Source organism: Simochromis diagramma, unplaced genomic scaffold (genome assembly GCF_900408965.1).
Source record: "Simochromis diagramma unplaced genomic scaffold, fSimDia1.1 OVJJ01000385.1, whole genome shotgun sequence".
Classification (NCBI taxonomy): Eukaryota; Metazoa; Chordata; class Actinopteri; order Cichliformes; family Cichlidae; genus Simochromis; species Simochromis diagramma.
Genome location: NW_024386751.1, coordinates 541,618 through 567,441, shown reverse-complemented (window position 1 = coordinate 567,441; position 25,824 = coordinate 541,618). Strand labels below are relative to the sequence as shown.

Genomic DNA, 25,824 nt, shown 5'->3' with positions numbered 1-25,824 from the left:
TCAGGCACTAAGCGGGGCGGGGCAGCTGCTGCCTGTGAGTGCGCTGTTGGAGAAACGCAGCCAGGCAGACAGAGGAGAGCTGAAGTCCGACCAGGTACCAAAGCTGTACAAATAATGTAAATATGACGGTGCATCACGAAAGATATCAAACTGATCACTTGACCAATATTACGTTACTTGCTCTTCAAGTGAATCAACAAATGGTGAAATGAAAAGCCGAACAACAACAATGCTGTTTCTTTAGAGAGTCTCAGCTTACATGTGTGTTTATTTCATATTTTCAGTTGTTTCCCTCCACGGCTAAATAAATAAATATATATATTATTATTATTATATTATAATTTATTAAGTTTTGCAGGCTTGTTTGCACAACAAGGCTAAATAATTATATAAACGTTTCTCAATCTAAATATTGTACTTTGGTAGAATTAAAAAATAAGTGTAGTGCAGGTCTATGATGATTTTTAGTGCTGCTATCATCTAGTTCTGATTCTGGTTCTGTCTTGGTTAAGTCCTCAGTAGTCCTGATTTTGAACTGTTTTAATTCCGGATCAGTTCTGGGTCTGGCTGAATTGGGGTTTAGTCCTCGTGTCTGGATGCAGCCCCGACTTTGTTCTGCCTTGCTGCTTAATTAAAAAAACTAGTTTAAGGTTTCCTGCACATGTGATATATATTTTTCCCTATATGAAGTCATTATTTTTTTGAACAAACTCAAAGCAGAGCCCACACTACCCTTTAGGGCTAAGCCCCGGGTGTATCAAATGTCTGCCTCCGCCTCTGGTGTTCAGAGTCACTAAGGTTCACGGCTTTGTGTGACCTCTGACCTTGGTTTTGAGCATGAACCACACTGACATCAGCATACAGAAACCGTCTTACATCATCAGTTTATTCCAGTGTGTCAGTGTAAACGAGAACCCCTCTGACTGCTGCTGACCCTAAACACACTTTGATTGGCTTACGCCACAGTCACATCAGGCCTGCAGACTGGTTTGCAAACTGTTCAGTGACCCCCAGTAACCACCATTTGCTAGGGACATCTGTTCCCTGATTGGTTGATGAGGTTACATCTGACACATGCTGAGTGACCACAGAGTGGCGGTAAAACTGGAAAATAAAAGGTGAGACCAACAGTTTTACCTCAGCTTTAAGGTGACTTCCAGTTTGAGTTCAGACACACTGATTTCAGCCACCCAATCACAGGCAGCGAGCTCATCGCCGCAGACACACAGCTGTTGAATGCTCCTCCTGACTCTGGGCGGAGCCTCACAATCAGAAACCTGGTCAGGTGGTCTGAGTGTGGGTTGCAGTGCTGACCTTTCAGCACTGCATAACTCATAACTTGCCTGTTAGAGGCTTAGAAATTATCCTTTCAAAATAAATGAGAATTAATGACGAATGGACTAAAAATCTCGTCATTTTATTTTATTTTCACTGTATCTGTTTAATAACATCTCAATAAGAAATTGAGATATTTGTGGAGATATTTGTTGATCGATTTTTTCAATTATTCGACACTGGAGAGATTCTTTGCATTTATTTTGAAGGCGCAGGGTCTGGAGTCGTGTCTTCCGCTCGTTATGTAAACAGTAAAGATGGCGGCCCTCCGGTGTTCTCCGTGCTGTCCTCAGGCAGACTCTGAGCAGGTTCGGTAGTTTCAGGTGGAGCCTGCGTCACCCGCGAGCTGCACACAGGTGAGCGACCGGAAACTGCGCACCAGGGTCAGGTCACATTTCACACGATTTGAGCCTCCCGCGTCCTCACACCAGAGTCCATTCAAAAATCTGCAGCTTTTACAGCTTCTCTGGTCCGCATCACTGCAGCCAGGGTGCAGTGCTGATGGGCAGAGGAAGGTTGCTGGTTTGAATCTCTGACAACAACAAACATCAGCAGCAGAACAGCTGGAGTAACATCTGCACCTGTGCTCTGTTCCACACACACACACACGACCAGAACTTGTCAACCAGGTGTAACGACGTGGTAATGTGACAGTAACCGTGGCAACCATATCATATCGTGCATGTGAACTAAAAGTTTTTACTCGCTTTTGCTTCTGCAGTCTGAGCATTAACACTGTCAGAAGTCAGAGCAACGCTGTGACATCACAGCCTGTGGAGGGCTCGCGCTGCTCGGCATGCTGGGTAACTGTGAGCGGAGGAGGAGGAGGGGTGCTGTGGGCAGCGCTCGGTATGGTTGGTCACAAACATTGTTCTTCATCAGCTTTCATAACCTGTTCCTACTTCCTGTCACCTCTGTGACCTCACACCTGTGTGCGTGTGTGTGTGTGTGTGTGTGTGTGTGTGTGTGTGTGTGTGAAGCCTTCTCCCTGTTTGGCAGCAGTGAAGAAGACAAACGCGATGAAGCTCAGAGGAAGGAGGACGAGATGATTCTGCTGCTAAAGAAAGCCAAGGTACCACACACACACCTACACACACACACACACACACACACACACACACACACACACACACACACACACACACACACACAGTAGCACTGCTGTGTGTGTGTGTGTGAGATGCTGTATACTAAAGAATAGTGTGTCCTGACCAGTGCTGCTTAAAGAGGACATGAAACTCTGTCTGTGACGCTGGGTTTAAGTAACAAAGTTTAAAAACATGTTCAGCAACATCTGCCGTCAGCGCGGAGTCATGTGATTGGTTGGTTGTGGTCATCAGACTGTAGTGCTGCAGCGATGAGTTCCTGTTATAAACCAGGAGAAAGTGTCCACTTCACTGTCTGCTGCAGGAAGTGGCTGTTTGGCTAAAAACCAGCTGTTAGCCGTGATGTTGGGCTTTGTAAAGCACTTTATGAACGAGGGCTGAGTCTGTGTGAGCCAGGGGACAGGTGTGAGCCAGGGGACAGGTGTGTGACAGGGGACAGGTGTGAGCCAGGGGACAGGTGTGAGCCAGGGGACAGGAGTGTGACAGGGGACAGGAGTGAGCCAGGGGACAGGTGTGAGCCAGGGGACAGGTGTGAGCCAGGGGACAGGAGTGTGACAGAGGACAGGTGTGAGCCAGGGAACAGGTGTGAGCCAGGGGACAGGAGTGTGACAGGGGACAGGTGTGAGCCAGGGGACAGGAGTGTGACAGGGGACAGGAGTGTGACAGGGGACAGGTGTGAGCCAGGGGACAGGAGTGTGACAGGGGACAGGAGTGTGACAGGGGACAGGTGTGAGCCAGGGGACAGGTGTGAGCCAGGGGACAGGTCTTTGACAGGTGGTTACTGGACCCCGGAACTGATTGTTCGTCCTCTGGCCGAGTGGACCATAGCTTCCTAATTCAACACAGACGCTCTCACAACCCAAATCCCGACGTTGGTTTTGAATAAATGTATTTTCTTTTAATTGAATGTATGTTTGCACTTTGTTCGTTCCTCAGCTGCGAGTCTGCACCAACCAAAACACTGTCTTTGGTTATCAACATGTGAACTGATGCAGGTACTTGAAAGGAACATAAAGTTATCTGTCACTAGAAGAACATGAACTTTCAGACGTACTTAAAGTTCTGTGAGGTCACAAAACCCTGCTTACTCTTTCCCTCCCAGGCTTCCAGACTTCTGATTGGCCAACATTTTGTTCTTAGCGTTTACATGTGGACGGGATTTAAAAAAAAACGAAAATGGAAAATCTCCGTGTTCAAAAATACTCTTAAACCCACCGTCACAGAGTTACACCTATGTGAGAGCAGTGGGGTCAGTGGGTCTTCTTCTGTAACAGCAGCAGTACTGACAACTCTGTGTGTGTCTCAGCTCAGCGTGCATCGGGGTCAGCTGCAGGCCGCCTCGGGGTTCCTCCATCAGGCCGTTGTTCTCGCTCATCAGACGCACAACAACCAGGCCATCATCTACACCTACAGCCTGGTAACATCTGACCTCTGACCTCTGTGAACTTCTCACACACACACTAAGCTGTTTACCTGTTTATCGCTCACCTGTGTCCTCAGATGGCGAACCTGGCCTACGTGCAGGGTCAGCTGGACAGCGTGAGTATCTGCTCCATCACAGAGAGGAAACGGTGACACCTGCTGGTGGAGGCTGGGACTGATCACAGAGCACACAAACACTAATCGACTGTCACAGCAATGTTTGTTATGATCAAAAACAATCTGAAGAAACGTTCAGTTTGTAAACGGGCATGAGCGTTTGTTTTTGTGTCACATGTTGGAGGTGGGGCCTCTAACGTGAGCATGTGCTTTAGAGGATATGCTGGGCTTCTGTCAGGTGGACTCAGGCCGGTCCGTGTCACAGCGCATGCTTAGAATAGGATGGTTGTCGTCGGGCAGTTGCGTGGAGATGATCAGGGCAGCGTTTAGCACCGATGGCTCAGTGATGGTGCCGGAGACGCCATCTGGGTCAGACGCTGGACCTGCAGATCAGGTCAGGTGATACTGATGTACGACACGTCTGCAGCAGACCTGTCCTCCATCTTTGTTTGTGCTGTTTGAACAGTACGAGGGGTCCACAGTGACCTTCAGCAGGTAGGCCACGCCCCCAAATGCTCCAGTGGACCTGCCATCAAACAGGAAGTGAAGTTGTTGCCCTCCATTTACAGAAACAGGAAGTATACCTGGAGAAAGCGTCCCCCTGTGTGAGCGTTATCCTGACGTCATTAGAAGTTTCCACCTAAACATGATGCAGCATGTTCTGAAACGTCCTGCTCTGCTGTCACTTCCAACATGAATGAAGACAGAAATCTAAACAGCAGTGACGTTTGCAGGGTTGCTGAAGTTGGGCTAGCTGCTATATAATGATGTGCTGCGTGACCGCTAGCGACACAGCTATGTTAGCATAAACACAGTGAAGCTGGAGGATGAGCGCTAACACTTTTCCACTCGGTGGTTAGAGACAAATGCAATCGCATGGCAGGATGCTGTAAACGGACCAAACTTCAGTCAGGAGAACAACTGAGATCATCCATCCACAATACGAGGTTAGTCATTCATATACTGCTGCTGGGCTGCAGCTACATCGGAAGGTTTGAAACAACTTTAAAACGAACAGTGGTGATAAAACCCGAGAGGCCGACAGTGATCACTGACTGTTTTTAGGGGCTTGTTCAGATTAAATAGAACATTTAAAACGTGAAACACAGCAGCCTTAATAAACACAGTCGTTTGTTCATACGTCGTCATTAAAGCCAGATAGCTCTGACGAGCTCAGCGTTCACACACAGCTGACCGGTTTCTCCTCCGCTCGCTCTCGACGTTCGTTCTCAGCGACCTGGTTAATCTGAAACATTTTTTCGCAGCCAAGGGTCTGTCTGCTATTGGCGGGTCCTCTGTGATGTCATCCTTTGTGCTCCTGTTTCTCGCAGGCTGAGAAACTCTTCAAAGCGGCGATGAGCTTCATGCTGGCGGGAGGAACTCCGCAGGTCAGTGCTCGTTCGTTTCACCTGAAATTCAGCGGGTGAACCCACCTGATTTCCTGTCTGTTTCCAGGACGACAATGCCGTCATCGAGATGTCGCTGAAGCTGGCCACCATCTACGCCGAGCAGAACAAGTGAGGGCAAATTCAGCCGGTCAGCTGACAGGAAGCTGAGGTCACAGCTCCCTGACTCTCTGTGTGCTTTCTTGTTTGAGGGCGGAGCTTGCAGAGCACGGTTTCAGGTTCTGTATGGAGTCTCTGGAGGTGAAACTGGAGAAGCACAAAGAGCTCCTGGGAGAGGAGCCCACAGGTGAGTGGCACAGGGGGGCGGAGTTAGAGCGGGTCGCCTCCGTCTCTTTGAGACGTGTCACATGAACCCCTTTGCCTTTGAATAAAATCAAAATAAGGAGGGAGGAGCTTAACAGCTGGTTACAGATGAGCTGAAGGAGGACGGCAGATCCTGCAGAGTTTGGTGGGCTCGTTAGTCCCTCTGCTGGGACTCGAAGGCAGACGCTTGCTGCTGAGTTCAAACGTGATCATGAAGTCACGTGACTAACCTGCGTGTCGCCCTCAGAGGAGCAGGAGGCTCTTAGGAAGGAGACCCGCCTCCTGCTCGGGCTGTGTTTGGACTCACGGGCTCGGTACCGAGCGTCCACGCTGCACCTGAAACAGGCTGGACAGGATTACCAGGACGCCCTGAACATCTGCTGCCAGGAGCAGGGAGAGACACACCCACAGGTAATCACGCCTACAGGTAATCACGCCTACAGGTAGACTCGTCTGTCGGTATCTAAACTCTTCTTCGTGTCTCTGTCAGACCCTTGTGCTGATGAGCGACCTGGCCACCATCATGGATCTGCAGGGTCACCATGACGATGCCCTGGCACTGGTCCGGCGGGCGGTGGAACTGAGCCGCTCAGCCGGACACCCGGACCTCCACGTGCTGCTGGGAAACATGGCGGGCATCCTGCTGCACACAGGTGAGCAAGGAACAGAGATCGGGGGGCGGGTCTTACTCCGTCCATCTCACGCCGTCTGGTTCTGTCCCTCAGGCCGGCTGGATGACTCACTGCGGTTCTACCAGGAGGCTCTGGGTCTGGCCCGGCAGGCCGCAGACCAGGAGGCTGTGGACAGGATCCGGGAGGGACTGAAGGAGGTAAAGGAGAGGAGGAGGCAGGAGACGCAGGAGGAGGAAGAGGCAGCTGCAACCGCTCAGTGACCCAGGCTCATCAGAACCGCGCCTCCTCCTTCGACTCCACGTCTTCTTCTGTGGTGTTTGCCCTCTCATTGGTAGCTCCGAGGACCCGCTCTGTGTTCTGCTGCCCCGCTGAGAAACACCCAAAACCAGCCGGGACTGAAATCTGCTCCAGAACCAATCAGAACCAGGACGAAGGTCCAGACCCTGAACACGCCCACCCCTCCCCCATCAGTGCTGAAGCTGCAGCTGCACCTGTGAGCTCACCTGTCAGCAGGAGACATAAATATTTATGAAGCTGTAAAGGTCGTCACGTGTTTTTCTTTGAACTTTACTGGTCCTCGCGGGGCTGAAGGCCTTTTGCACACTCAGAATGTGGCTTTAGTGTCAGCGCCACAGGTGGGTCATGGTTAGGGTTATGTCAACTGTCCCCACAAGGTTATGAATACACACACGTGTGTGTGAGTGCGCATGTGTGTGTGTCTGACTGATTAGCACAGAAACATGAATGTCACCTGTGACCTTTGACCTTTGACAGTGTGAACATTATTCATAAGGCTGTTCCACAATCACGTCCTCGGTCAGCGCTCAGGGGACCAACAGCCCGTCTCCACGAGTCTGAAGACATGTTTGAGTCTCCAAATGTGGTTTTAGTGTCAGGGTGACAGCAGCACATTATGTCAATGAGATGTCCTCACTAAGACAGAAAAACAAGTATGTGTGTGTGTGCGTGCACAGGTTCCCACAGAGTGTGACGCAGGTGAACTTCCTGTTTCTGTTTACAGAACATGTCAGAATAAAAGCTCACTGATTACGGTAAACAAGAATCAGCTGCTGCTGCAAAAACAACAGATTAGCACACACACACACACACACACACACACACACACACACACACACACACACACACACACACATTAGAATCTTAATGGCCTGTGTGTGTGTGTGTGTGTGTGTGTGTGTGTCTGACTGAGTAGCACAGAAGCATGAATGTCACCTGTGACCTTTGACCTCCCACAGTGTGAGCTGTGTCTGAATTCAGGGGGCGGATGCTTCAAAGGCCGCGTTTGTATGCAATGATGTCATAGCAGCGCGACAAAGGCTGCCCGGTTTCAAAGAGTCCTTTAAATGTGGCGACAAATGCGTCCTTCTTTGCCCCGAATTCTAAGGATGGGTCCGATGTGTCCTTCGTGTCCTACTATATCCCAGGATTCATTGCGGGTCACAGAGGAGATTTGTTTCTGATAACGATGGTGGTCGAAGAGGAAAACACTTTCAAATGTAAGTATATAAAATCTGGTTGTACAAAAGTTTAATTGTTGTAGCGGTCGTGTTGTTAAGCTTTGGGCATCTGCAGAGACATGTTCCTTTTATTTAAATAACCGTAAACCAGCTTGTATCGCGGGTCCCGCGGTTTTTCATGTAATGCCGCTTACATACAGCTAATTTAGAGTTTTTGAATTGGTGACATGTTGTGGGGAACAAAGACCAAACGGCTTAATTTATTAAAACGAGGAGAAAACGATCACCTCGTCACTGCGGTGAAGAATTGGGCCGCTACGGCGTGAAGGTACAAGAATAAATCACTTTACACATCATATTCATATGAGTGCGGTCCTATTAACCCTCATGCTGCACAGCAGCGGTCCCCAACCTTTGTTGCGCCACAGGCCGGTTTATGTCAGACACGGAGCCTTTAAGGTATCGTGGATGAATACAACCACATAAAATGACCAAGACAAAAACTGGTATTTTGTAAATATAATAATAAACGTGAATGTACTGTGTAATTGTGTAACTTTATTAGCAGCGTCCTCCTGTAACATCCTCCTCTCTGCCGCTTAATGCTCTCTGGTCGCTATGGTAACGTGTAAATATTTCTTTCAAAATAAGACACACAGCTACAACAAGGGAAAGATCCGGGGAAACCGCGTTAATGATAAAACCCTGAAAACCATAAATTTCAACTCTCGTACCACACGACTCACGGACCGCTGCTGTACAGAACCTGTGATGTCCAGACGGCGTTCCTCTGGTGTTCTGCTGTGAAAACGTTTGGGTTTAGGGATTAACATGGTTGCCATGGTTTCCTCTCTTCTCTTCTGTGTTGTGTGTGATCAGGACAATTCTGGAGAAGATGGGCCTGCAGGGGAAAGTCACCCCCTTGCAGGCCAGAAGACACGAGATAACTTTAAAGAATACAAAGTACGTCTGTGTGTTATCAAGAAGATAATTCTTAAGAACACAAGTTAATAAATGTGCAACTACTAAGAGTTGCTGTGTTTTTATTTGCCTGCTGTCATTTTTGATTTCCTCTGCCTTTAGGATTGCAAGTATCCAGGCTCGGACGCAGCATATGTTTGACTTCCTGGCTGAAGGAACATTATGTATAAAGATGTTTCACATACACGTCCTCGGTGGATCCACCAGGCATCACATCTGCTTCCATGTTAGAAGGAGCTCCTCAGATGGAGCTGCTGGAGGTCTGCGTTCTCTGATGTTCTCCTTAGAACCGAACAGAAAACAGGTCTAATAAAAGCTCCTCACGTCACCAAACCGCTGGACAGGAGGTCAGAAAGCACCACAGGAAGTGGAGCATGACGTCATGTGATTGGTTGGTTGAGGCTAACAGACTCACATTAGTTTATGTTAGCTAACTAGTGACAGCAACGACACCTCAGGAAAATAAGGACAGTGAAACTAAACATGAACGTGAGGGGATCGCTGTAGTGCTGCAGCGATGAGTTCCTGTTATAAACCAGGAGAAAGTGTCCACTTCACTGTCTGCTGCAGGAAGTGGCTGTTTGGCTAAAAACCAGCTGTTAGCCGTGATGTTGGGCTTTGTAAAGCACTTTATGAACGAGGGCTGAGTCTGTGTGAGCCAGGGGACAGGTGTGAGCCAGGGGACAGGTGTGAGCGACAGGTGTGAGCCAGGGAACAGGTGTGAGTCAGGGGACAGGTGTGAGTCAGGGGACAGGTGTGTGACAGGGGACAGGTGTGAGCCAGGGGACAGGTGTGTGACAGGGGACAGGTGTGTGACAGGGGACAGGTGTGAGCCAGGGGACAGGTGTGTGACAGGGGACAGGTGTGTGACAGGGGACAGGTGTGAGCCAGGGGACAGGTGTGAGCCAGGGGACAGGTGTGTGACAGGGGACAGGAGTGAACCAGGGGACAGGTGTGAACCAGGGGACAGGTGTGAGTCAGGGGACAGGTGTGTGACAGGGGACAGGTGTGAACCAGGGGACAGGTGTGAGTCAGGGGACAGGTGTGTGACAGGGGACAGGTGTGAGCGACAGGTGTGAGCCAGGGGACAGGTGTGAACCAGGGGACAGGTGTGAGTCAGGGGACAGGTGTGAACCAGGGGACAGGTGTGAGTCAGGGGACAGGTGTGTGACAGGGGACAGGTGTGAGCGACAGGTGTGAGCCAGGGGACAGGTGTGAGCCAGGGGACAGGTGTGTGACAGGGGACGCTAGGTCACAGCTTAGAACACGCCCATCACACCAAAGACAGGACTGTGTGTTACTGAAGCACAAGCATCAGCACTGAGACCTGATCCTGGAACAGAACACAGGACTACAAAGTGTATATAAGGAGACAGGGAAGGACATAAGGAGACAGGAAAAGTTTTTCATGCGGCTGATGTCGTGAGAATGTGAAGGTCATTATATGAACACACACACACACACCTATACGTTCCCATAGGCACCGTCACACCTGAACAAGTTAGGTACAGTCATCATTTACCTGTAAACACACACACACACGCAGTGGGGTGAAACTGTGGGAATGAACATAATTGCTGTTGTCCTAACAGGTTAATTACACACACACACACACACACACACACACACACACACACACACACACACACACACACACACACACACACACACACACACACACACACAGCTGTGGTTATAAAAGCAGCTGCAGACGGCGTGTTTCTGTTTCTGCTGGACGACGGTAACTCAACACCTGAACAGGTACGAGCACAAACACACACAGAGGTCAGAGGTCAGACACATTATCATAATAACTTAATTTAAAACCACATTTTCAAATTCATGTTTCAAACAGCTTTAGCTTCACCTGTGGTTCTCCTGTGGTTCACGTTAACTTGGCTCACAGTAAGTGGTGCGTTTGGGTGGGATGTTTCATTTTTTAAGTACAGATCCTCTACGTTGGAGCTGGGCATCGTCACTGATTTCTAGAATAGATTTGATTCAGATTCACAAGGTCGATTTAATTAAATTCAATTTGAATCAGGAAAAATTGGCCTCAGCCAGTCAGAAATATTAACATATGACTGAATGTGTAAAATGACTGAATGTGTAAAGTGCTTTGGGGTCCTTAGGGACTAGTAAAGCGCTATACAAATACAGGCCATTTACCATATTATAAACAAAGCTGTGAGACTTCATCAGAGGTGTGAGCATCACAGCTTTGTGTCAAAGTAACTGAGGATAAAACATGAAGCAGATGTTCCTGGCCTGGCTTTTTATAGCAGATGACCTTAAAATATTCTGCAGTAGAACAAAAACTGAAGAAAACCATGAATCAACATGTGAACATGAACTGGTGCTGCTGAAGGGAAGCAAAGTTACAGAGGTTTGATTAAAGACACAGCTGAGAGCTTGTAATTTGGGATCATTTTAAAAATGTTACATATCTTCGTTGTTAAACAGCAGAAATGAGACTTTCTTGTTGGAAGGCAGTTAAATTAAAAAAACAAAAACAAACAGTGGCTGAACTGGTGCGTAATGATCAAGCGAATAATGCAGAAAACAGAGATTTTTAGATGCTCCTGAAGTACACTGAGAGAGAGAGCTGTGCAGGAAGTGGGATTTCATCGTGCTGGAAGCGAAACAGCAAAAGTCAGAATGAATTCGTGACGATGGTTATGTGAAGTGAAATGTGAAGCGTAGTTTGGATCTTGTTTTGCTGTTGGTTCAGTCAGATTTGGTTGGAGAGAGGTGAAACCTGCAGCTTCAGAATAACCCCCCCCCCCCCCCCCCAAAAAAAAAAAAGAAAGAAAAAAGACGTAAACACATAGGGCGGACCCGCCGACGCATCAGCATCAGTGAGCCGTCGGCTTTCAGCCCCGACAGCGTGTCCGCGTCTGTGCCGCGTCTGTGCCGTCGGTTGGGAACGCCGACATCTGACGCATCGGCATATTAAGGATTGTACATTAACATAAAGCTGTTGTACACACACACACATATGAAGAGAGAGAGTATGCATTTTATGCAAACAGCTACCAAACAGCCATCATAATTCGTCACACAATGAGAACAGGACAAATCAACAACTAACAATGACTAATTAATATTAAAATCTGTAACATAATGTTTGGAGTTTAGTCTGTTACTGTTAATATTTTTACCATTTCTTCTTGGAGCAACTGTAACCCACATAATTTCCTTAGGGATTAATAAAGTATTCTGATTGTTTCAGGATGAGCTGCCATTATCCAATCACACATCTGCTTACCTGCATCTTTGCTCGTTTCTCCTCCTCTTCTTTTCTCTTTTTTCTAAACTGAGCACCTGATGGCTTTGAACTTTTCTTGTCCATCTTCCACTGGTTTTAATTTTGCACTCCAGTATGAACACAAATCCCTCAACTCGAGGATCACCACAACATAACCTAACACACCTACACCTTAGTTCACAGATTCACTTTGTCACAACCCAGGATTCAAATCATGAATCCATGATGGGCTTGGATTTACATCATTATGAATGAAATGTGCTCTATTTGGAAGCAGCAGGCCCCTCCCCTTTCGACGGGTTGTGTGTGAGACTTTAAATCATAACACTGTAAATTTTAAATTATAAATTGTTATTGATCCTTTACCCCAAGTCCTAAAGTGTATATTTATTTTCTTACTCCTCTTATATATATTGTTTGTTTACTTGCACTGCTGTAACTGGAGCCTCTCGTCTCGTCTCTATATACTGGACTGTATGTAGCGGAGATGACAATAAAGTTTACTTTGACTTCAGCAGCGCGCAGGCGCACCGAGGGCTCTCGCGCTCACTTTTCCCTATAGAAAAAAACATCGGTGCAAATTATAAGTCTGTATCATGATGTCTGGTGTTTTCGTGTTTGTTGCTTTGTTTCTATTTTGTTTTATTTTGCGAGTTGGTTATTAGACGCTGCTCCAGTCAGAGACTCCCCCGCCGCCCCGCCCTCTCCTCCCTGTGCCGCCAGCAGTGGGCGCACCTCGCAAACGGGGGGCGCCCTTACTCCCAGCAAACGGGCGATAGAAAACCGATCGGTGCCTGTGACATTCCCACTATGCGCTGGCTGATGTCGGGCAGCATGAGCACCAGCAATTTTTTTTTTTTTTTTTTTTGCGGATGCCCGTGATGCCGCCCCGGGCAACCGCCCGTGTCGCCCGTCTAAAACCGCTACTGCATGTGGACCATGTGATCCGTGTGATCCGTGTAGACCGCGTGGACCGTGTTACCGAGCCAGATCTGCGGCCCCGAATCGTAGTAAGGAAACCTCTGGCAGTTACTTGAAGGTTCCGTAACTGACTCGCAGCCGGCAACAGCTTACTATACGGGTCAACTCTGCTAGCAAGAAGATCGAGGGAGACGTAGGAAACTGCTTTACCGAACCTTTATTTCTCCTCCACGGTACGAACACCGCATACAGTGGGCTGAAACAGTTTACTCACAGCGGGCATCGCCGATACAACTCTGGCTGTCGAGGGAGTTATTATATTCCTTTTATTTACTTTCTCTTCGTCTCTTCTGTAGTTAACCGTTACTCTTCCTTTTTCCTTCTTTCTTTTCTCTCCGCCCCGCACACATTTCCCATCAGGCTCATCCTTAAAGGGCCACGCCTGTAACACTACCCCCACTCTGGATGATAATTAAACCCTTAACATCATTCCAGCACATGAACCCCCCCCATTAACAAGGAAACATACAGCATTCTATGCGGGACAGCAGTCATGCCCCCAGTCCATAAATGCCGATCCTTAGAATGGAACAATCTTGAAGTAGACAACAGTCCATATCTTGTGCACCAAAAAAAAACCATAGGATGTACAGAGTTCACTTTGGGGAGGGTGCAAGTCAATGTCCATATCCCGTCCTTCACAAATACAGTATTCATAAACAAAGACAAAAACAAAAAACAAACACAACAGCATTTACATCGATCCATGAGCGTTCAGAGGGATGCCCATATTATCCAAGATGCGGCACGACATTAAGGCACTACAGCTGAACGTTTGCCCCTATATCCAGCTTTACTTCATTAGTATAAACAGTTCAAACAATAACTTGCAGCCCGTCGACAGCCATGTTACCAGGAAACAGCAAGACAAACAAGCCCAACAGTACACGTAAGAATAGCCCCCGTAACAACTCAATTTACAACAGTCATATCACTTAACATATGTAACATAAACAATTTTTTTTTTTTTTTTTTTAAACTACTGAGCAGGGCAGCGATCCGCCTACACCCCGACTCAGTTAGGACATACTAGCCTAGTGACTGACCCAGTCACCAAACATGTCCGGCGCCCGCCGCACACGCCTTGGTCTGGAACGGGGTGTGGACCTGAAGGAAGGGTGCTGTTCTGGTCCTTCAGCCCCATCCACGTAAGGCTGAACAGGGCTGGCTGGCAACCCGCTACCATCTCCTAGAGCGGGTGGCGGAGAGCCAGCTCTCAGGGAAGCACCAGTATCTGGTTGATCTGCCCCGGCTGGGGCCTCCCACAAGTCGAAGGGACCGAAATCAATGTCAGAATCGCTTTCGTCGAGCGCTGGAGGAGGCACCTCGATGGGTGCTGCCTGGTCGGAGTCTTGGAAGACCCAGCTGTTGTCCAGCGGCGTTCTTGAGTGATAAGGCTTGAGTCTGTTGTGATGAACCACTTTAGCCTTTGCTCGGGGCCCCTTTTTAATGCAGTAGACTAAATCATCCAACAGGCCCACTACGAAGTAGGGGCCCTCATAGGAAGGCAGAAACTTGCGAACCTTGTGCCGCACTCTCTTGGTCCCTTTGATCAGATGCCACACTGCAGCGCCGACTGGATACTGAACTTGGCAGATATTCTTATCGTACTGTTTCTTAGCGCACTCAACAGATTTCCCGAGAGCCTCCCGTGCCAGTTGGTGGGAAAGCTCCAGCCTTTCCCTGAGTTGCACCACATACTGTGGTGCAGTGCAGTTGGGGGTGTCGTCGGCCGGCAGACCCGCGACCAGGTCAATAGGCTCGGTTATCTCTCGGCCCAGAAGCATCATGTTTGGGGTCAATCCTGTGGAACTGTGCTTAGTTGCCCGATAAGCCATGACAGCATAGGGGATCATTATATCCCAGTCCCAGTGGCAGCGCTCCGCGGTGGTGGCTAAGGCCTTCTGCAGGGTAGCATTAAAACGCTCTACCTGGCCATCGGACTGTGGATGAAAGGGCGTGGTGCGTGTCTTTTTGATTCCGAACAGTTCACACATTCCCTGGAACACAGCCGACTCAAAGTTGGTGCCCTGGTCGCTATGCAGAGACTGTGGGGCTCCATATCTACATACCCACTCCGCAACAACCTTTCCTGCCACTGTGGGCGCTTGTCCATCGGGGACTGGATAAGCCTCCACCCACTTGCTGAAGTAGTCTTGTACCACCAATATGAACCGGTTATGCCTTTCTGTTTCGTTCAACGGTCCCATCAGATCGACTGCAATCCTCTCCATGGGGGCGCCAACACGCACCGTGCCCATTGCTGCCTGGGGTTTTTTTAGGGGCCGCGCCCTTTCAGCACAACTGGTGCAAGTGCGGCACCACAGGGTCACATCATCTTTCATGTTGTACCAGTAGTACCTATTCTTCAAGCGTGCCAGGGTCCTTTCTGCCCCAAAGTGGCCGCCCACTGGGCCATCGTGCATCTGCTGCATTACGGAGTAACGATAGGCGTGAGGCAGAAGGATTTGGGGGAAAAACACATTACTTTCTGTACAGTGGAATTTCCTCACCAGTACTCCATCTTTTAGGTACAGTCTTTTCCAATGCGCCCAGTAGGCTTTGGTTGCGGGGCTGCATGCCGCTACATCGGCCCAGACTGGCTGACCTCCCCCTTTTTCCTTCCATTCCCAAACTGGGCCTATATCCACGTCGTTCTTCTGGCTAGCCAAGAGCTGTTCTGGGGTCCAGCCACTGAACAAGCTAGTGTGATGTGACTCATCCACCCGGTGGATATTTGGGCGGGTGTCGTGGCTACTACCGGAACAACAGTCCACTGCTGCTACGGGTGCACACTCTGGTCCTGCTACCCAGCTTTTCCCATTGGTACCATCAGGCCCCACTACCCCCACTGGGGGCTGCCCTGGGGGGGTTATGCTGGTACAACAGTCCTCTAAGTTACACTGCACACCTTTATGCTCGAACCGGCCGCTGTTGATGGTGGGCTCTGGAAGTGTGCACGGGCATGAAGCGCGGCAGGGTCTCCTGGAAAGTGCATCCGCATTCTGGTGGTTTTTCCCAGGTCGGTGCAGCACCTGGAAGTCATACTCTGCCAGCTTCTCCAACCAGCGGGCCAGCTGGCCCTCGGGCTCCCTCAGCCTGGTCAGCCAGCGGAGGCTGCTATGGTCAGTCCGGACAGTGAACGGCCTACCCAGCAGGTACTGTCTGAAGTGGGAAGTGAACGCCACAACCACCAGAAGCTCTCGCCTGGTCGTACAATAGTTTTGTTCGGTAGCTGACAGCCGCCTGCTCCCATAGGCCAAGACCCGCTCTTCGCCCCCTTGCACTTGGGAGAGAATCGCTCCAATCCCGGACGAGCCCCCAGTGTTACCGAGCCAGATCCGCGGCCCCGAATCGTAGTAAGGAAACCTCTGGCAGTTACTTGAAGGTTCCGTAACTGACTCGCAGCCGGCAACAGCTTACTATACGGGTCAACTCTGCTAGCAAGAAGATCGAGGGAGACGTAGGAAACTGCTTTACCGAACCTTTATTTCTCCTCCACGGTACGAACACCGCATACAGTGGGCTGAAACAGTTTACTCACAGCGGGCATCGCCGATACAACTCTGGCTGTCGAGGGAGTTATTATATTCCTTTTATTTACTTTCTCTTCGTCTCTTCTGTAGTTAACCGTTACTCTTCCTTTTTCCTTCTTTCTTTTCTCTCTGCCCCGCACACATTTCCCATCAGGCTCATCCTTAAAGGGCCACGCCTGTAACAACCGTGTGGACCGCGTGATCCGTGTGGACCGCGTGATCCGTGTGGACTGCGTGATCCATGCGGACCGTGTGATCCGCGTGATCCGTGTGATCCGTGTGGACCGCGTGATCCGTGTGCTATATTCATGTATTGGAGATTACATATCGGAATTTCAGGAGCAGGGCCACGCCTCCAAACACGCTCCTTCCAGTTGTCATCTATAGAGGTTCCCCCAGTTCTGCAAGCTGTTCATTCTCGTTTACGTGCCCCTCCCTCCTTGTTCTCAATTCTTTAACTTCTTCACTCCTATTTAGCACACGGGGATCTGCCAGGCCCGGGAGCCGTCGCCAGTCCCCATCGAGGTCTTCCCCAAACCACAGCTCAGTTCATGTCCAAACATTCACCTTTACCTACTAAAACGCTGTTAAACCTAAAATGAGGCCCAGCTAGTGAAATAATAACATTTTAGTTTGATTGTTTTTACTTGTGCAGTCAGAGTGACATGTAGTTTAACGTGATGTAGGAGACGTCAGACTGTCAGCCTAAAGCTCATCAAACCATTTTAATGAGCAGCAAACAGCTAAAACAGCAACGATCACAGAGCAGGTGATTCTCCACGTGCAGGACAGGACCATCAGGGACAACTCGCAGTCTAGGTTTCATCACTCTGAGCTAAACTGACTGAACCAGCAGCCAAAGAAGATCCAAAGTACGCTTCAAACATCCTCATTCATCCCCTCTGACTTCCTGCACAGCTCTCTCAGTGTGCTCACACACCAGTTTACCATCAAAGCTCTGCTATCATCATGAACCAGTGGGCTGCGGTGTAAACCAGTTGGACCAGTAGACGGTTTGCGGCTGGTGTGACGGTGGAAGTCAGTGAATGAATCTGTGCTACACTTGATCTAAGCTAACTGTGAGCATGAACCCACAGCCACTGTGCAGCAATCAATTCAATTCAATTCAATTTTATTTATATAGCGCCAAATCACAACAGCAGTCGCCTCAAGGCGCTTTATATTGTACAGTAGATACAGAGAAAAGCCCAACAATCATATGACCCCCTATGAGCAAGCACTTTGGCGACAGTGGGAAGGAAAAACTCCCTTTTAACAGGAAGAAACCTCCAGCAGAACCAGGCTCAGGGAGGGGCGGGGCCATCTGCTGTGATTGGTTGGGGTGAGAGAAGGAAGACAGGATAAAGACATGCTGTGGAAGAGAGACAGAGATTAATAACAGATATGATTCAATGCAGAGAGGTCTGTTAACACATAGTGAGTGAGAAAGGTGACTGGAAAGGAAAAACTCAGTGCATCATGGGAATCCCCGGCAGCCTACGTCTATTGCAGCATAACTAAGGGAGGATTCAGGGTCACCTGGTCCAGCCCTAACTATATGCTTTAGCAAAAAGGAAAGTTTGAAGCCTAATCTTGAAAGTAGAGATAGTGTCTGTCTCCTGAATCCAAACTGGAAGCTGGTTCCACAGAAGAGGGGCCTGAAAACTGAAGGCTCTGCCTCCCATTCTACTTTTAAATACTCTAGGAACAACAAGTAGGCCTGCAGAGCGAGAGCGAAGTGCTCTAATAGGGTGATATGGTACTACAAGGTCATTAAGATAAGATGGGGCCTGATTATTTAAGACCTTGTATGTGAGGAGCAGGATTTTGAATTCTGGATTTAACAGGAAGCCAATGAAGGGAAGCCAAAACAGGAGAAATCTGCTCTCTCTTTCTAGTCCCTGTCAGGACTCTTGCTGCAGCATTTTGGATTAGCTGAAGGCTTTTCAGGGAGTTTTTTGGACTTCCTGATAATAATGAATTACAGTCGTCCAGCCTGGAAGTAATAAATGCATGAACTAGTTTTTAAGCATCACTCTGAGACAGGATATTTCTAACTTTAGAGATGTTGCACAAATGGAAGAAAGCAGTCTTACATATTTGTTTAATATGTGCGTTGAAGGACATGTCCTGGTCAAAAATGACTCCAAGGTTCCTCACAGCGTTACTGGAGGCCAAGGTAATGCCATCCAGAGTAAGAATCTGGTTAGATACCATATTTCTAAGCTTTTCAGGGCCGAGTACAATAACCTCAGTTTGATCTGAATTAAGAAGCAGAAAGTTAGCGGCCATCCAGGTCTTTATGTCTTTAAGACATTCCTGCAGTTTAACTCATTGGTGTGTGTTATCTGGCTTCATGGACAGATAGAGCTGGGTGTCATCTGCATAGCAGTGTAAATGTATGCTATGTCTTCTAATGATGCTGCCTAAGGGAAGCATGTATAATGTAAACAGAATTGGTCCTAGCACTGAACCCTGTGGAACTCCATAATTAACCTCAGTGTGTGAAGAGGACTCTCCATTTACATGCACAAACTGGAGTCTATTAGATAGATATGATACAAACCACTGCAGCACAGTACCTGTAATACCTACAGCATGTTCTAATCGCTCTAATAGGATATTATGGTCGACAGTATCGAACGCTGCACTGAGGTCTAGCAGGACAAGCACAGAGATGAGTCCACTGTCAGAGGCCATAAGAAGATCATTTGTAACCTTCACTAAAGCTGTTTCTGTGCTGTGATGAGCTCTGAAACCTGACTGAAACTCTTCAAATAAGCCATTCCTCTGCAGATGATCTGTTAGCTGTTTGACAACTACTCTTTCAAGGATGTTTGATATGAAAGGAAGGTTGGAGATTGGCCTATAATTAGCTAAGACTGCTGGGTCTAGAGATGCTTTTTGAGTAAAGGTTTAACTACAGCCAGCTTGAAGGCCTGTGGTACATAGCCGATTATTAGAGATAGGCTGATCATATTTAAGATTGAAGCATTAATTAATGGCAGGACTTCTTTGAGCAGTTTTGTAGGAATGGGGTCTAAAAGACATGTTGATGGTTTGGAGGAAGTAATTATTGAAGTTAACTCAGAAAGATCAATTGGAGAAAAAGAGTCTAACTTAACATCAATGGTACTAAAAGTAGCTGTAAATAATATTACATCTGTGGGATGATTACTGGTAATTTTTTCTCTTATGATTAAAATTTTATTTGTGAAGAAGTTCATGAAGTCATTACTAGTTAACGTTAAAGGGATGGTTGGCTCAACAGAGCTCTGACTGTTTGTCAGCCTGGCTACAGTGCTGAAGAGAAACCTGGGGTTGTTCTTATTGTCTTCAATCAGTAATGAATAGTAAGATGTTCTGGCTTTGTGGAGGGCTTTCTTATAAAGCAACAAACTATTTCTCCAGGCTAAATGATGATCCTCTAAATTTGTGACACGCCATTTCCTCTCCAGATTACGAGTCATCTGCTTTAGGCTACGTGTTTGAGAATTATACCACGGAGTCAGGTACTTCTGATTAGAGACCTTAGTTTTCACCGGAGCTACAGTATCCAGGAGGAGGTGAAATTATTAACAAGATAATCGACCTCTGTTGGGGTAGCGTTCAGATAGCTGCTCTGCTCTGTGTTGGTACAGGGCATTGAAGATGATAACAGTGGGTGGATTATATTCTTAAACTTAGTTATAGGGCTTTCAGAAAGACATCTACTGTGATAAAGTCTATTCTCCACCGCTGTGTAATCAATTATTGTAAATGTAAATGTTATCAGGAAATGATCAGACAGGAGAGGGTTTTCAGGAAACACTGTTAAATGTTCAGGTTCTATGCCATATGTTAAAACAAGATCTAGAGTGTGATTAAAGTGGTGGGTGGGTTCTTTTACATTTTGAGAGAAACCAATTGAGTCTAATAACAGATTAAATGCCATGTTGAGGCTGTCATTTTTAGCATCTACATGGATGTTAAAATCACCCACAATAATTATTTTATCTGAGCTGAGAACTAAATCAGATAAAAAGTCTGAGAAATCAGAGAGAAATTCTGTATAAGGCCCAGGTGGACGATAGATGATAACAAGTAAGACTGGTTTCTGAGTTTTACAGCTGGGGTGGACGAGGCTAAGCATCAGGCTTTCAAATGAATTAAAAGTCTGTCTGGGTCTTTGGCTGATTAATAGGCTGGTGTGAAAAATTGCTGCCACACTGCCCCCTCGGCCTGTGCTTCGAGGTTTCTGGTAGTTAGAATGACTCGGGGGTGTTGATTCATTTAAACTAACATAATCATCCTGCTGCAACCAGGTTTCTGTAAGGCAGAGTAAATCGATTTGTTGATCAATTATTAAGTCATGTACTAACAGAGACTTGGAGGAGAGAGACCTAATATTTAATAATCCACATTTCACTGTTTTACTCTTTGGTTCAGATGTGGATACTGTATTGTTCTTTCTTTGTAATTGTTTATGTTTAAGTTGTTTGTTGCTGGTTTTTAGTTTGTTTTTTGTCTTTTTGGAAGCTGACACAGTCTCTATGGAGATGGGTTTTTGGGGGGGTAGCAGGAGGAGAGAAGCTGCAGAGAGGCGTGTAAGACTGCAACTCTGCTTCCTGGTCCCAACTCTGGATAGTCATATTTTGGGGGGTTTAATAAATTTGTCCATATTTCTAGAAATGAGAGCTGCTCCATCCAAAGTGGGATGGATGCCGTCTCTCCTAACAAGACCAGGTTTCCTCCAGAAGGTTTGCCAATTATCTATGAAGCCCACATCGTTTCTGGGACACCACTCAGACAGCCAGCAATTTAAGGAGAACATGCGGCTAAACATGTCACTCCTGGTCTGATTGGGGAGGGGACCAGAGAAAACTACAGAGTCCGACATTGTTTTGGCAAAGTTGCACACCGATTCAATATTGATTTTAGTGACCTCCGATTGGCGTAACCGGGTGTCATTACTGCCGACGTGAATTATGATTTTACTGAATTTACGTTTACATCTGCCCTTCTATATCTCTTTTAGGCTAAGACTAGTATTTTTAAGTCTTTTAAAAGCTGCAGATGCTGAAACAGCTTCTTAGACTCCATTAAACCTTGGATGACCTTCTCCAGCCTAATGCAGATAAAGCACAGGTCCTTGTCTGTGCCCAGCGTAGTGAAAGCTCATTACTTACTTACTTGGGTAACTCGTGACTCCCACTGTGGATGTTAGATCTGTGGTCACTCTTGTTTTATCATTTAAGGCAGATTGTACCATTGTGTCGTGCTGTGAACTGGAAATCGTTGTTCGTGCATTTATTTCATCACGTTTGGATTATTGCAAGTCAGTGTTCACTGGTGCAAGCAGAAACTTGCCGGAGCATCTGCAGGTTGTTCACGACACTGCTGTGAGAACAGATCTTACTCTCACGGACGGCGTCGCTGATGCGGCTGGTTCTGACTGTTAGAGCTCTGTATCGACAAACAGCAGCTTACACCACTGACCTTTTGCAGCCATACGTCCCCAGCAGGTCCCCGAGGTCCTGCTGACCGTATACGAGGCTGAACGGGCTTTCGCCTCAATGACTCTGGAGCTCCGAGTCTGAGATTTGTGGACTCGTCAGTCTCTTTAAGAAACGACTGAAAACTCATCTTTTACATTTATTGTTTTGCTGTGATGCACTTTGTGGTGTATAAATAAAAGTTGACTTTCTGACTTCATCATCTTCATCTTTATCAGGCCCACCTTCAGGATGTTTGCTATGAAAGTGAGACAGAAGCTTGGCTCCAGCCCACTCCCGGCTCTGTGACATCACAGGGGTTGTGTCCATCTTTTATATACAGTCTAGAGCAGTGAGGCACCATCAGGCCGGACTCTGAATGGCGGCCCTGTCCTCAGGTCTCTGCAGATCAGGTTCTAGTGTTGCTTTTGTGTTCGTCAGACAGCAGAAATCAGTCAGAGAGTTTCAGGCTGTCGTGTGCAGGTGATCACACTGACCAATAGAAATGCTCCGTCACCTGCTTTGTGTTCTGGTTGGACAGAATCAGGTGGGAGTTACCTGTCTGTGTGATGTCATCAGAGACAGCATCGGACAGTCTGCAGCTGTGTGTGTGTGTGTGTGTGTGCAGACGGAGGCGGGACAAGCACTGAGTGACAGTGCGGTTGCCATGGTGACCTTCAGCTGATCAGGTTTCTGTGGAGAGTTTGGAGCTCCACATTTGCAGCGTGTCCGTCTCCTCTCTGCTCCCTCTCTCTGCCTCCTCTCCTCCTTTCAACCTTCTTTCTTCTCCCCCCCACCACCACCTCCCCACCCCTCCATACCCTCCCCCATTTGCCCCCCTCCCCCCCACCCATTCTCTTCCTGTTGGTTTCAGACTTTGCATTATAATTTCTCTCTTTCAGAGCTGCAAGGACGCTGAGGTAGGCTCCAACTCTCTTCCTGTTCACACACTCTCTCACACACACACACACACACACACACACACACACACACACACACTCGGTGGCAGTGACACTGAGCCCAGATCAGTTTAAACCGTGCTTTTGCTCCTGCTCTGAGTTTGAGAAACTGCACCGAGACTTAAATCACAATTAATGATGTCATTATTCAAACCTGCTTTTATTCCTGCTTCTAAAATGAAAATTGAACTTTTAGCTGAGCTGACTGTGGGAAACAGCAGGTTCCTGTGTGAGCTGTGGCACGTTTCTCCTTCCTGCACAGAGATCCTGAAATGTTTTCGAGTCAATAAACCTGACTGTCTGTACCTGCAGCAGCACACCTGTCGGCCCTGCTGAAAATCACACAGAGGTGCAAAACTACAGTCAAATCTATTTTAAAAAGCTTCCTCACTGCACCAGTGTGCCTGTGAGCACGCTGGACAGATGCAGTACATTTATAATCATGTAAGGGGCGATCGTGGCTCAAGAGTTGGGAGTTCGCCTTGTAATCGGAAGGTTGCCGGTTCGAGTCCCGGCTTGGACAGTCTCGGTCGTTGTGTTCTTGGGCAAGACACTTCACCCGTTTCCTACTGGTGGTGGTCAGAGGGCCCGGTGGCGCCAGTGTCCGGCAGCCTCGCCTCTGTCAGTGCGCCCCAGGGTGGCTGTGACTACAATGTAGCTTGCCATCACCAGTGTGTGTGAATGGGTGGATGACTGGATGTGTAAAGCGCTTTGGGGTCCTTAGGGACTAGTAAAGCGCTATACAAATACAGACCATTTAAGACAAGAATCACTCTGCAGGTTACAGGAAGCATTAAAGATGTTTTTTCTTTGTAAATTTCTGATTAAAATTGTTCAAAAATGTCTGACAGTGAATTAAAGCATCAAAAGGATCTGAAGACTCGGTTTACCTGTTTCACTGAGAGCTCACCTGAAGTTTTACAGGCGTTTGTGTAATTCTGCACTGTGCCACACGGCGGAGCAGTGAGTCAGTGTGAGGCTTATTTAACCATGAGGAAAGCTAAAGCCTCTGAGGGGGTGGAGCTAAAACAAGAGGTCACATACATGAGAACAGGCTGTCAAACAGTCTTTCATTCCAAAGGCTTTTAAAGCAGGAGGAACATCGACAATGGGTCAGGGCGAGGAACCAGCTGGAACGGACATTCGTAGGACTTTTTCTGAAGCTCGCCTGCTCCCTCACTCTGACCCTCGCAGTCGCATCATTAAAGACCTCTGACCTTTTACATGTCGTGAGAGTTTTATTTTGAAAATCTGAACTGTCTGCTCACAGACAGAGGTCCAAGACGCGTCAATTACAAGAGTTTTATTAGTAGTCATGTGATTATATCAGGACTACTATGTATTTATAATTAATACACATAAATAATAGATTCTTGAATTATCTTAGTTATCTTCTGACCTGATTTTTAAAATGCAAACATATTTGTGACGTGTACTGATTTAAAGGAATCAAATATTTTTAAAAAATTCATCTCCAAAGTTGTGAGCCTAAGCTCAAACTCAGCTCTGGCCTGATGATCCATCTGGATGTTTCCTTGTGCTGGTTTGGAGAACTCAGCTGCAGAGATTTCTGCCGTCTCTTGAATAGAAACCTCAGCTCTCATGCGTCTGTGCAGAAACCACAATTTCACGATTTCGTGCAGGCCTGATGAGCCCCTACAGGAAGCTCTAAGCTCCGGCGTCCCTCCTAAAGCGAGCTGGGACATTAGCAAGCTGCCTGAACATGGACGTCATGGTTCCCCCATGAAGCTGCTCACATTAAGCTTCATGGTTTCTGCAGAGTCAGTCCTGAGTGTTAGTTTAAGTTTATATTGGGTTCCACGAAATTAAAAATTGAATTTTAACCCTTTAAAATTGTGTAAGTTGACCAAAAACCAAGGCTGAAGTTTCACGGTGTGTTCGACGTACACTCTGTACATCAGAGCGTTTCAGCTCAGAGCAGCAGGATTAACGGGCCAAAACATTTCAGGTTTCAACACATTCTGAGATTCAGGATCAGCAGATTCGTAAACAGATTCAGTTCTTACATTTACTGAACAGCATCAAATAACCTGACCTTTGACCTCCAGTGTACCTCCCTCCCCAGGTTCTGCTGCCCAACCTGCTTCTGAATATCCAGCTCTGTGACCTGTGACCCCTGTGGGAGCCATGAGCCATCATCAGAGCTCAGCGAGTCCTGGTGACACCCTCAGTCAGTCTGCAGTGAGTTTCCACAGAAACCGATGAGCGATCAATAATATCGATCTGATAATGATCACTTATGGGGGAGTTTGCTGTCTGGGCTTTTGTTCAGTTGTGTCAGTCAGTGTGAGCTACCTCTGTTCTGATTGGCTGGAAACCTTCACCTTTACTTTTTATTTTGTGGTTGTTGTGTGTTTGCGTTAAAAACAAAGTTAAAGACAGGAAATGTTGCCTGTGCAGAGGAAGCACTGAGATCTGATCACAGCTGGAAACAGCTATGTTCATGAAAGACTCACAACATTTAATTCACCAGTTAGTGTTTTCTATCTTCAGTCTCCTCCTCCTCCACACTGTCATGCTGATGAAGAAGAAGAGGAAGATCTAAACAAGGCCTTTGATGTTCAGGACTTTCAGCAGATCCTTTGTCCTGCAGCTCGCAGCCCGCCAGAGAAACACAGAGTCTATGATGAACAGGACATTGAAGGTAAGACATCCAGATGTCTCCGGGTTCAAAAGACCTCGGAAAGACCCGTTTGGATTTTCTCCATGCGCCTTTGAAGGGATTTAAAACCAGGATTTGGACCGCTCGTATAGGTTCTAAGAGGGTTTAATAAAGTTTGGTTAACCAAGAGTTTCTTAAAACTT

The 25,824-nt window shown here is 47.4% G+C and overlaps 2 protein-coding genes across 3 annotated transcripts in view; both read left to right on the top strand.

The window, feature by feature from the left end:
• Positions 1-1,560: 1,560 nt before the first annotated feature.
• ttc19 (tetratricopeptide repeat domain 19) lies at positions 1,561-7,470 on the top strand. Of its 2 annotated transcripts, XM_040022924.1 has the most exons (11): positions 1,561-1,691; positions 2,057-2,189; positions 2,316-2,407; positions 3,748-3,858; positions 3,942-3,980; positions 5,312-5,368; positions 5,436-5,497; positions 5,578-5,672; positions 5,937-6,100; positions 6,180-6,342; positions 6,415-7,470. In XM_040022924.1, the coding sequence occupies exons 2-11, from the start codon at positions 2,132-2,134 to the stop codon at positions 6,579-6,581; spliced, it is 1,008 nt and encodes a 335-aa protein (XP_039878858.1). In that variant the 5' UTR covers positions 1,561-1,691; positions 2,057-2,131; the 3' UTR covers positions 6,582-7,470. The 2 variants fall into 2 exon arrangements, with proteins under 2 accessions (XP_039878858.1, XP_039878848.1); XM_040022914.1 differs by lacking the exons at positions 1,561-1,691; positions 2,057-2,189; positions 2,316-2,407 and having other exon boundaries at positions 3,151-3,858.
• A 3,095-nt stretch (positions 7,471-10,565) lies between these two features.
• The window catches only part of slc4a2a (solute carrier family 4 member 2a), a 35,912-nt gene continuing 20,653 nt past the window's right edge, over positions 10,566-25,824 (top strand). Inside the window, 3 exon segments of the mRNA XM_040022076.1 lie at positions 10,566-10,685; positions 25,085-25,200; positions 25,513-25,663. Coding sequence (XP_039878010.1) covers positions 25,147-25,200; positions 25,513-25,663 — 205 coding nt within the window. The 5' untranslated portion in view covers positions 10,566-10,685; positions 25,085-25,146.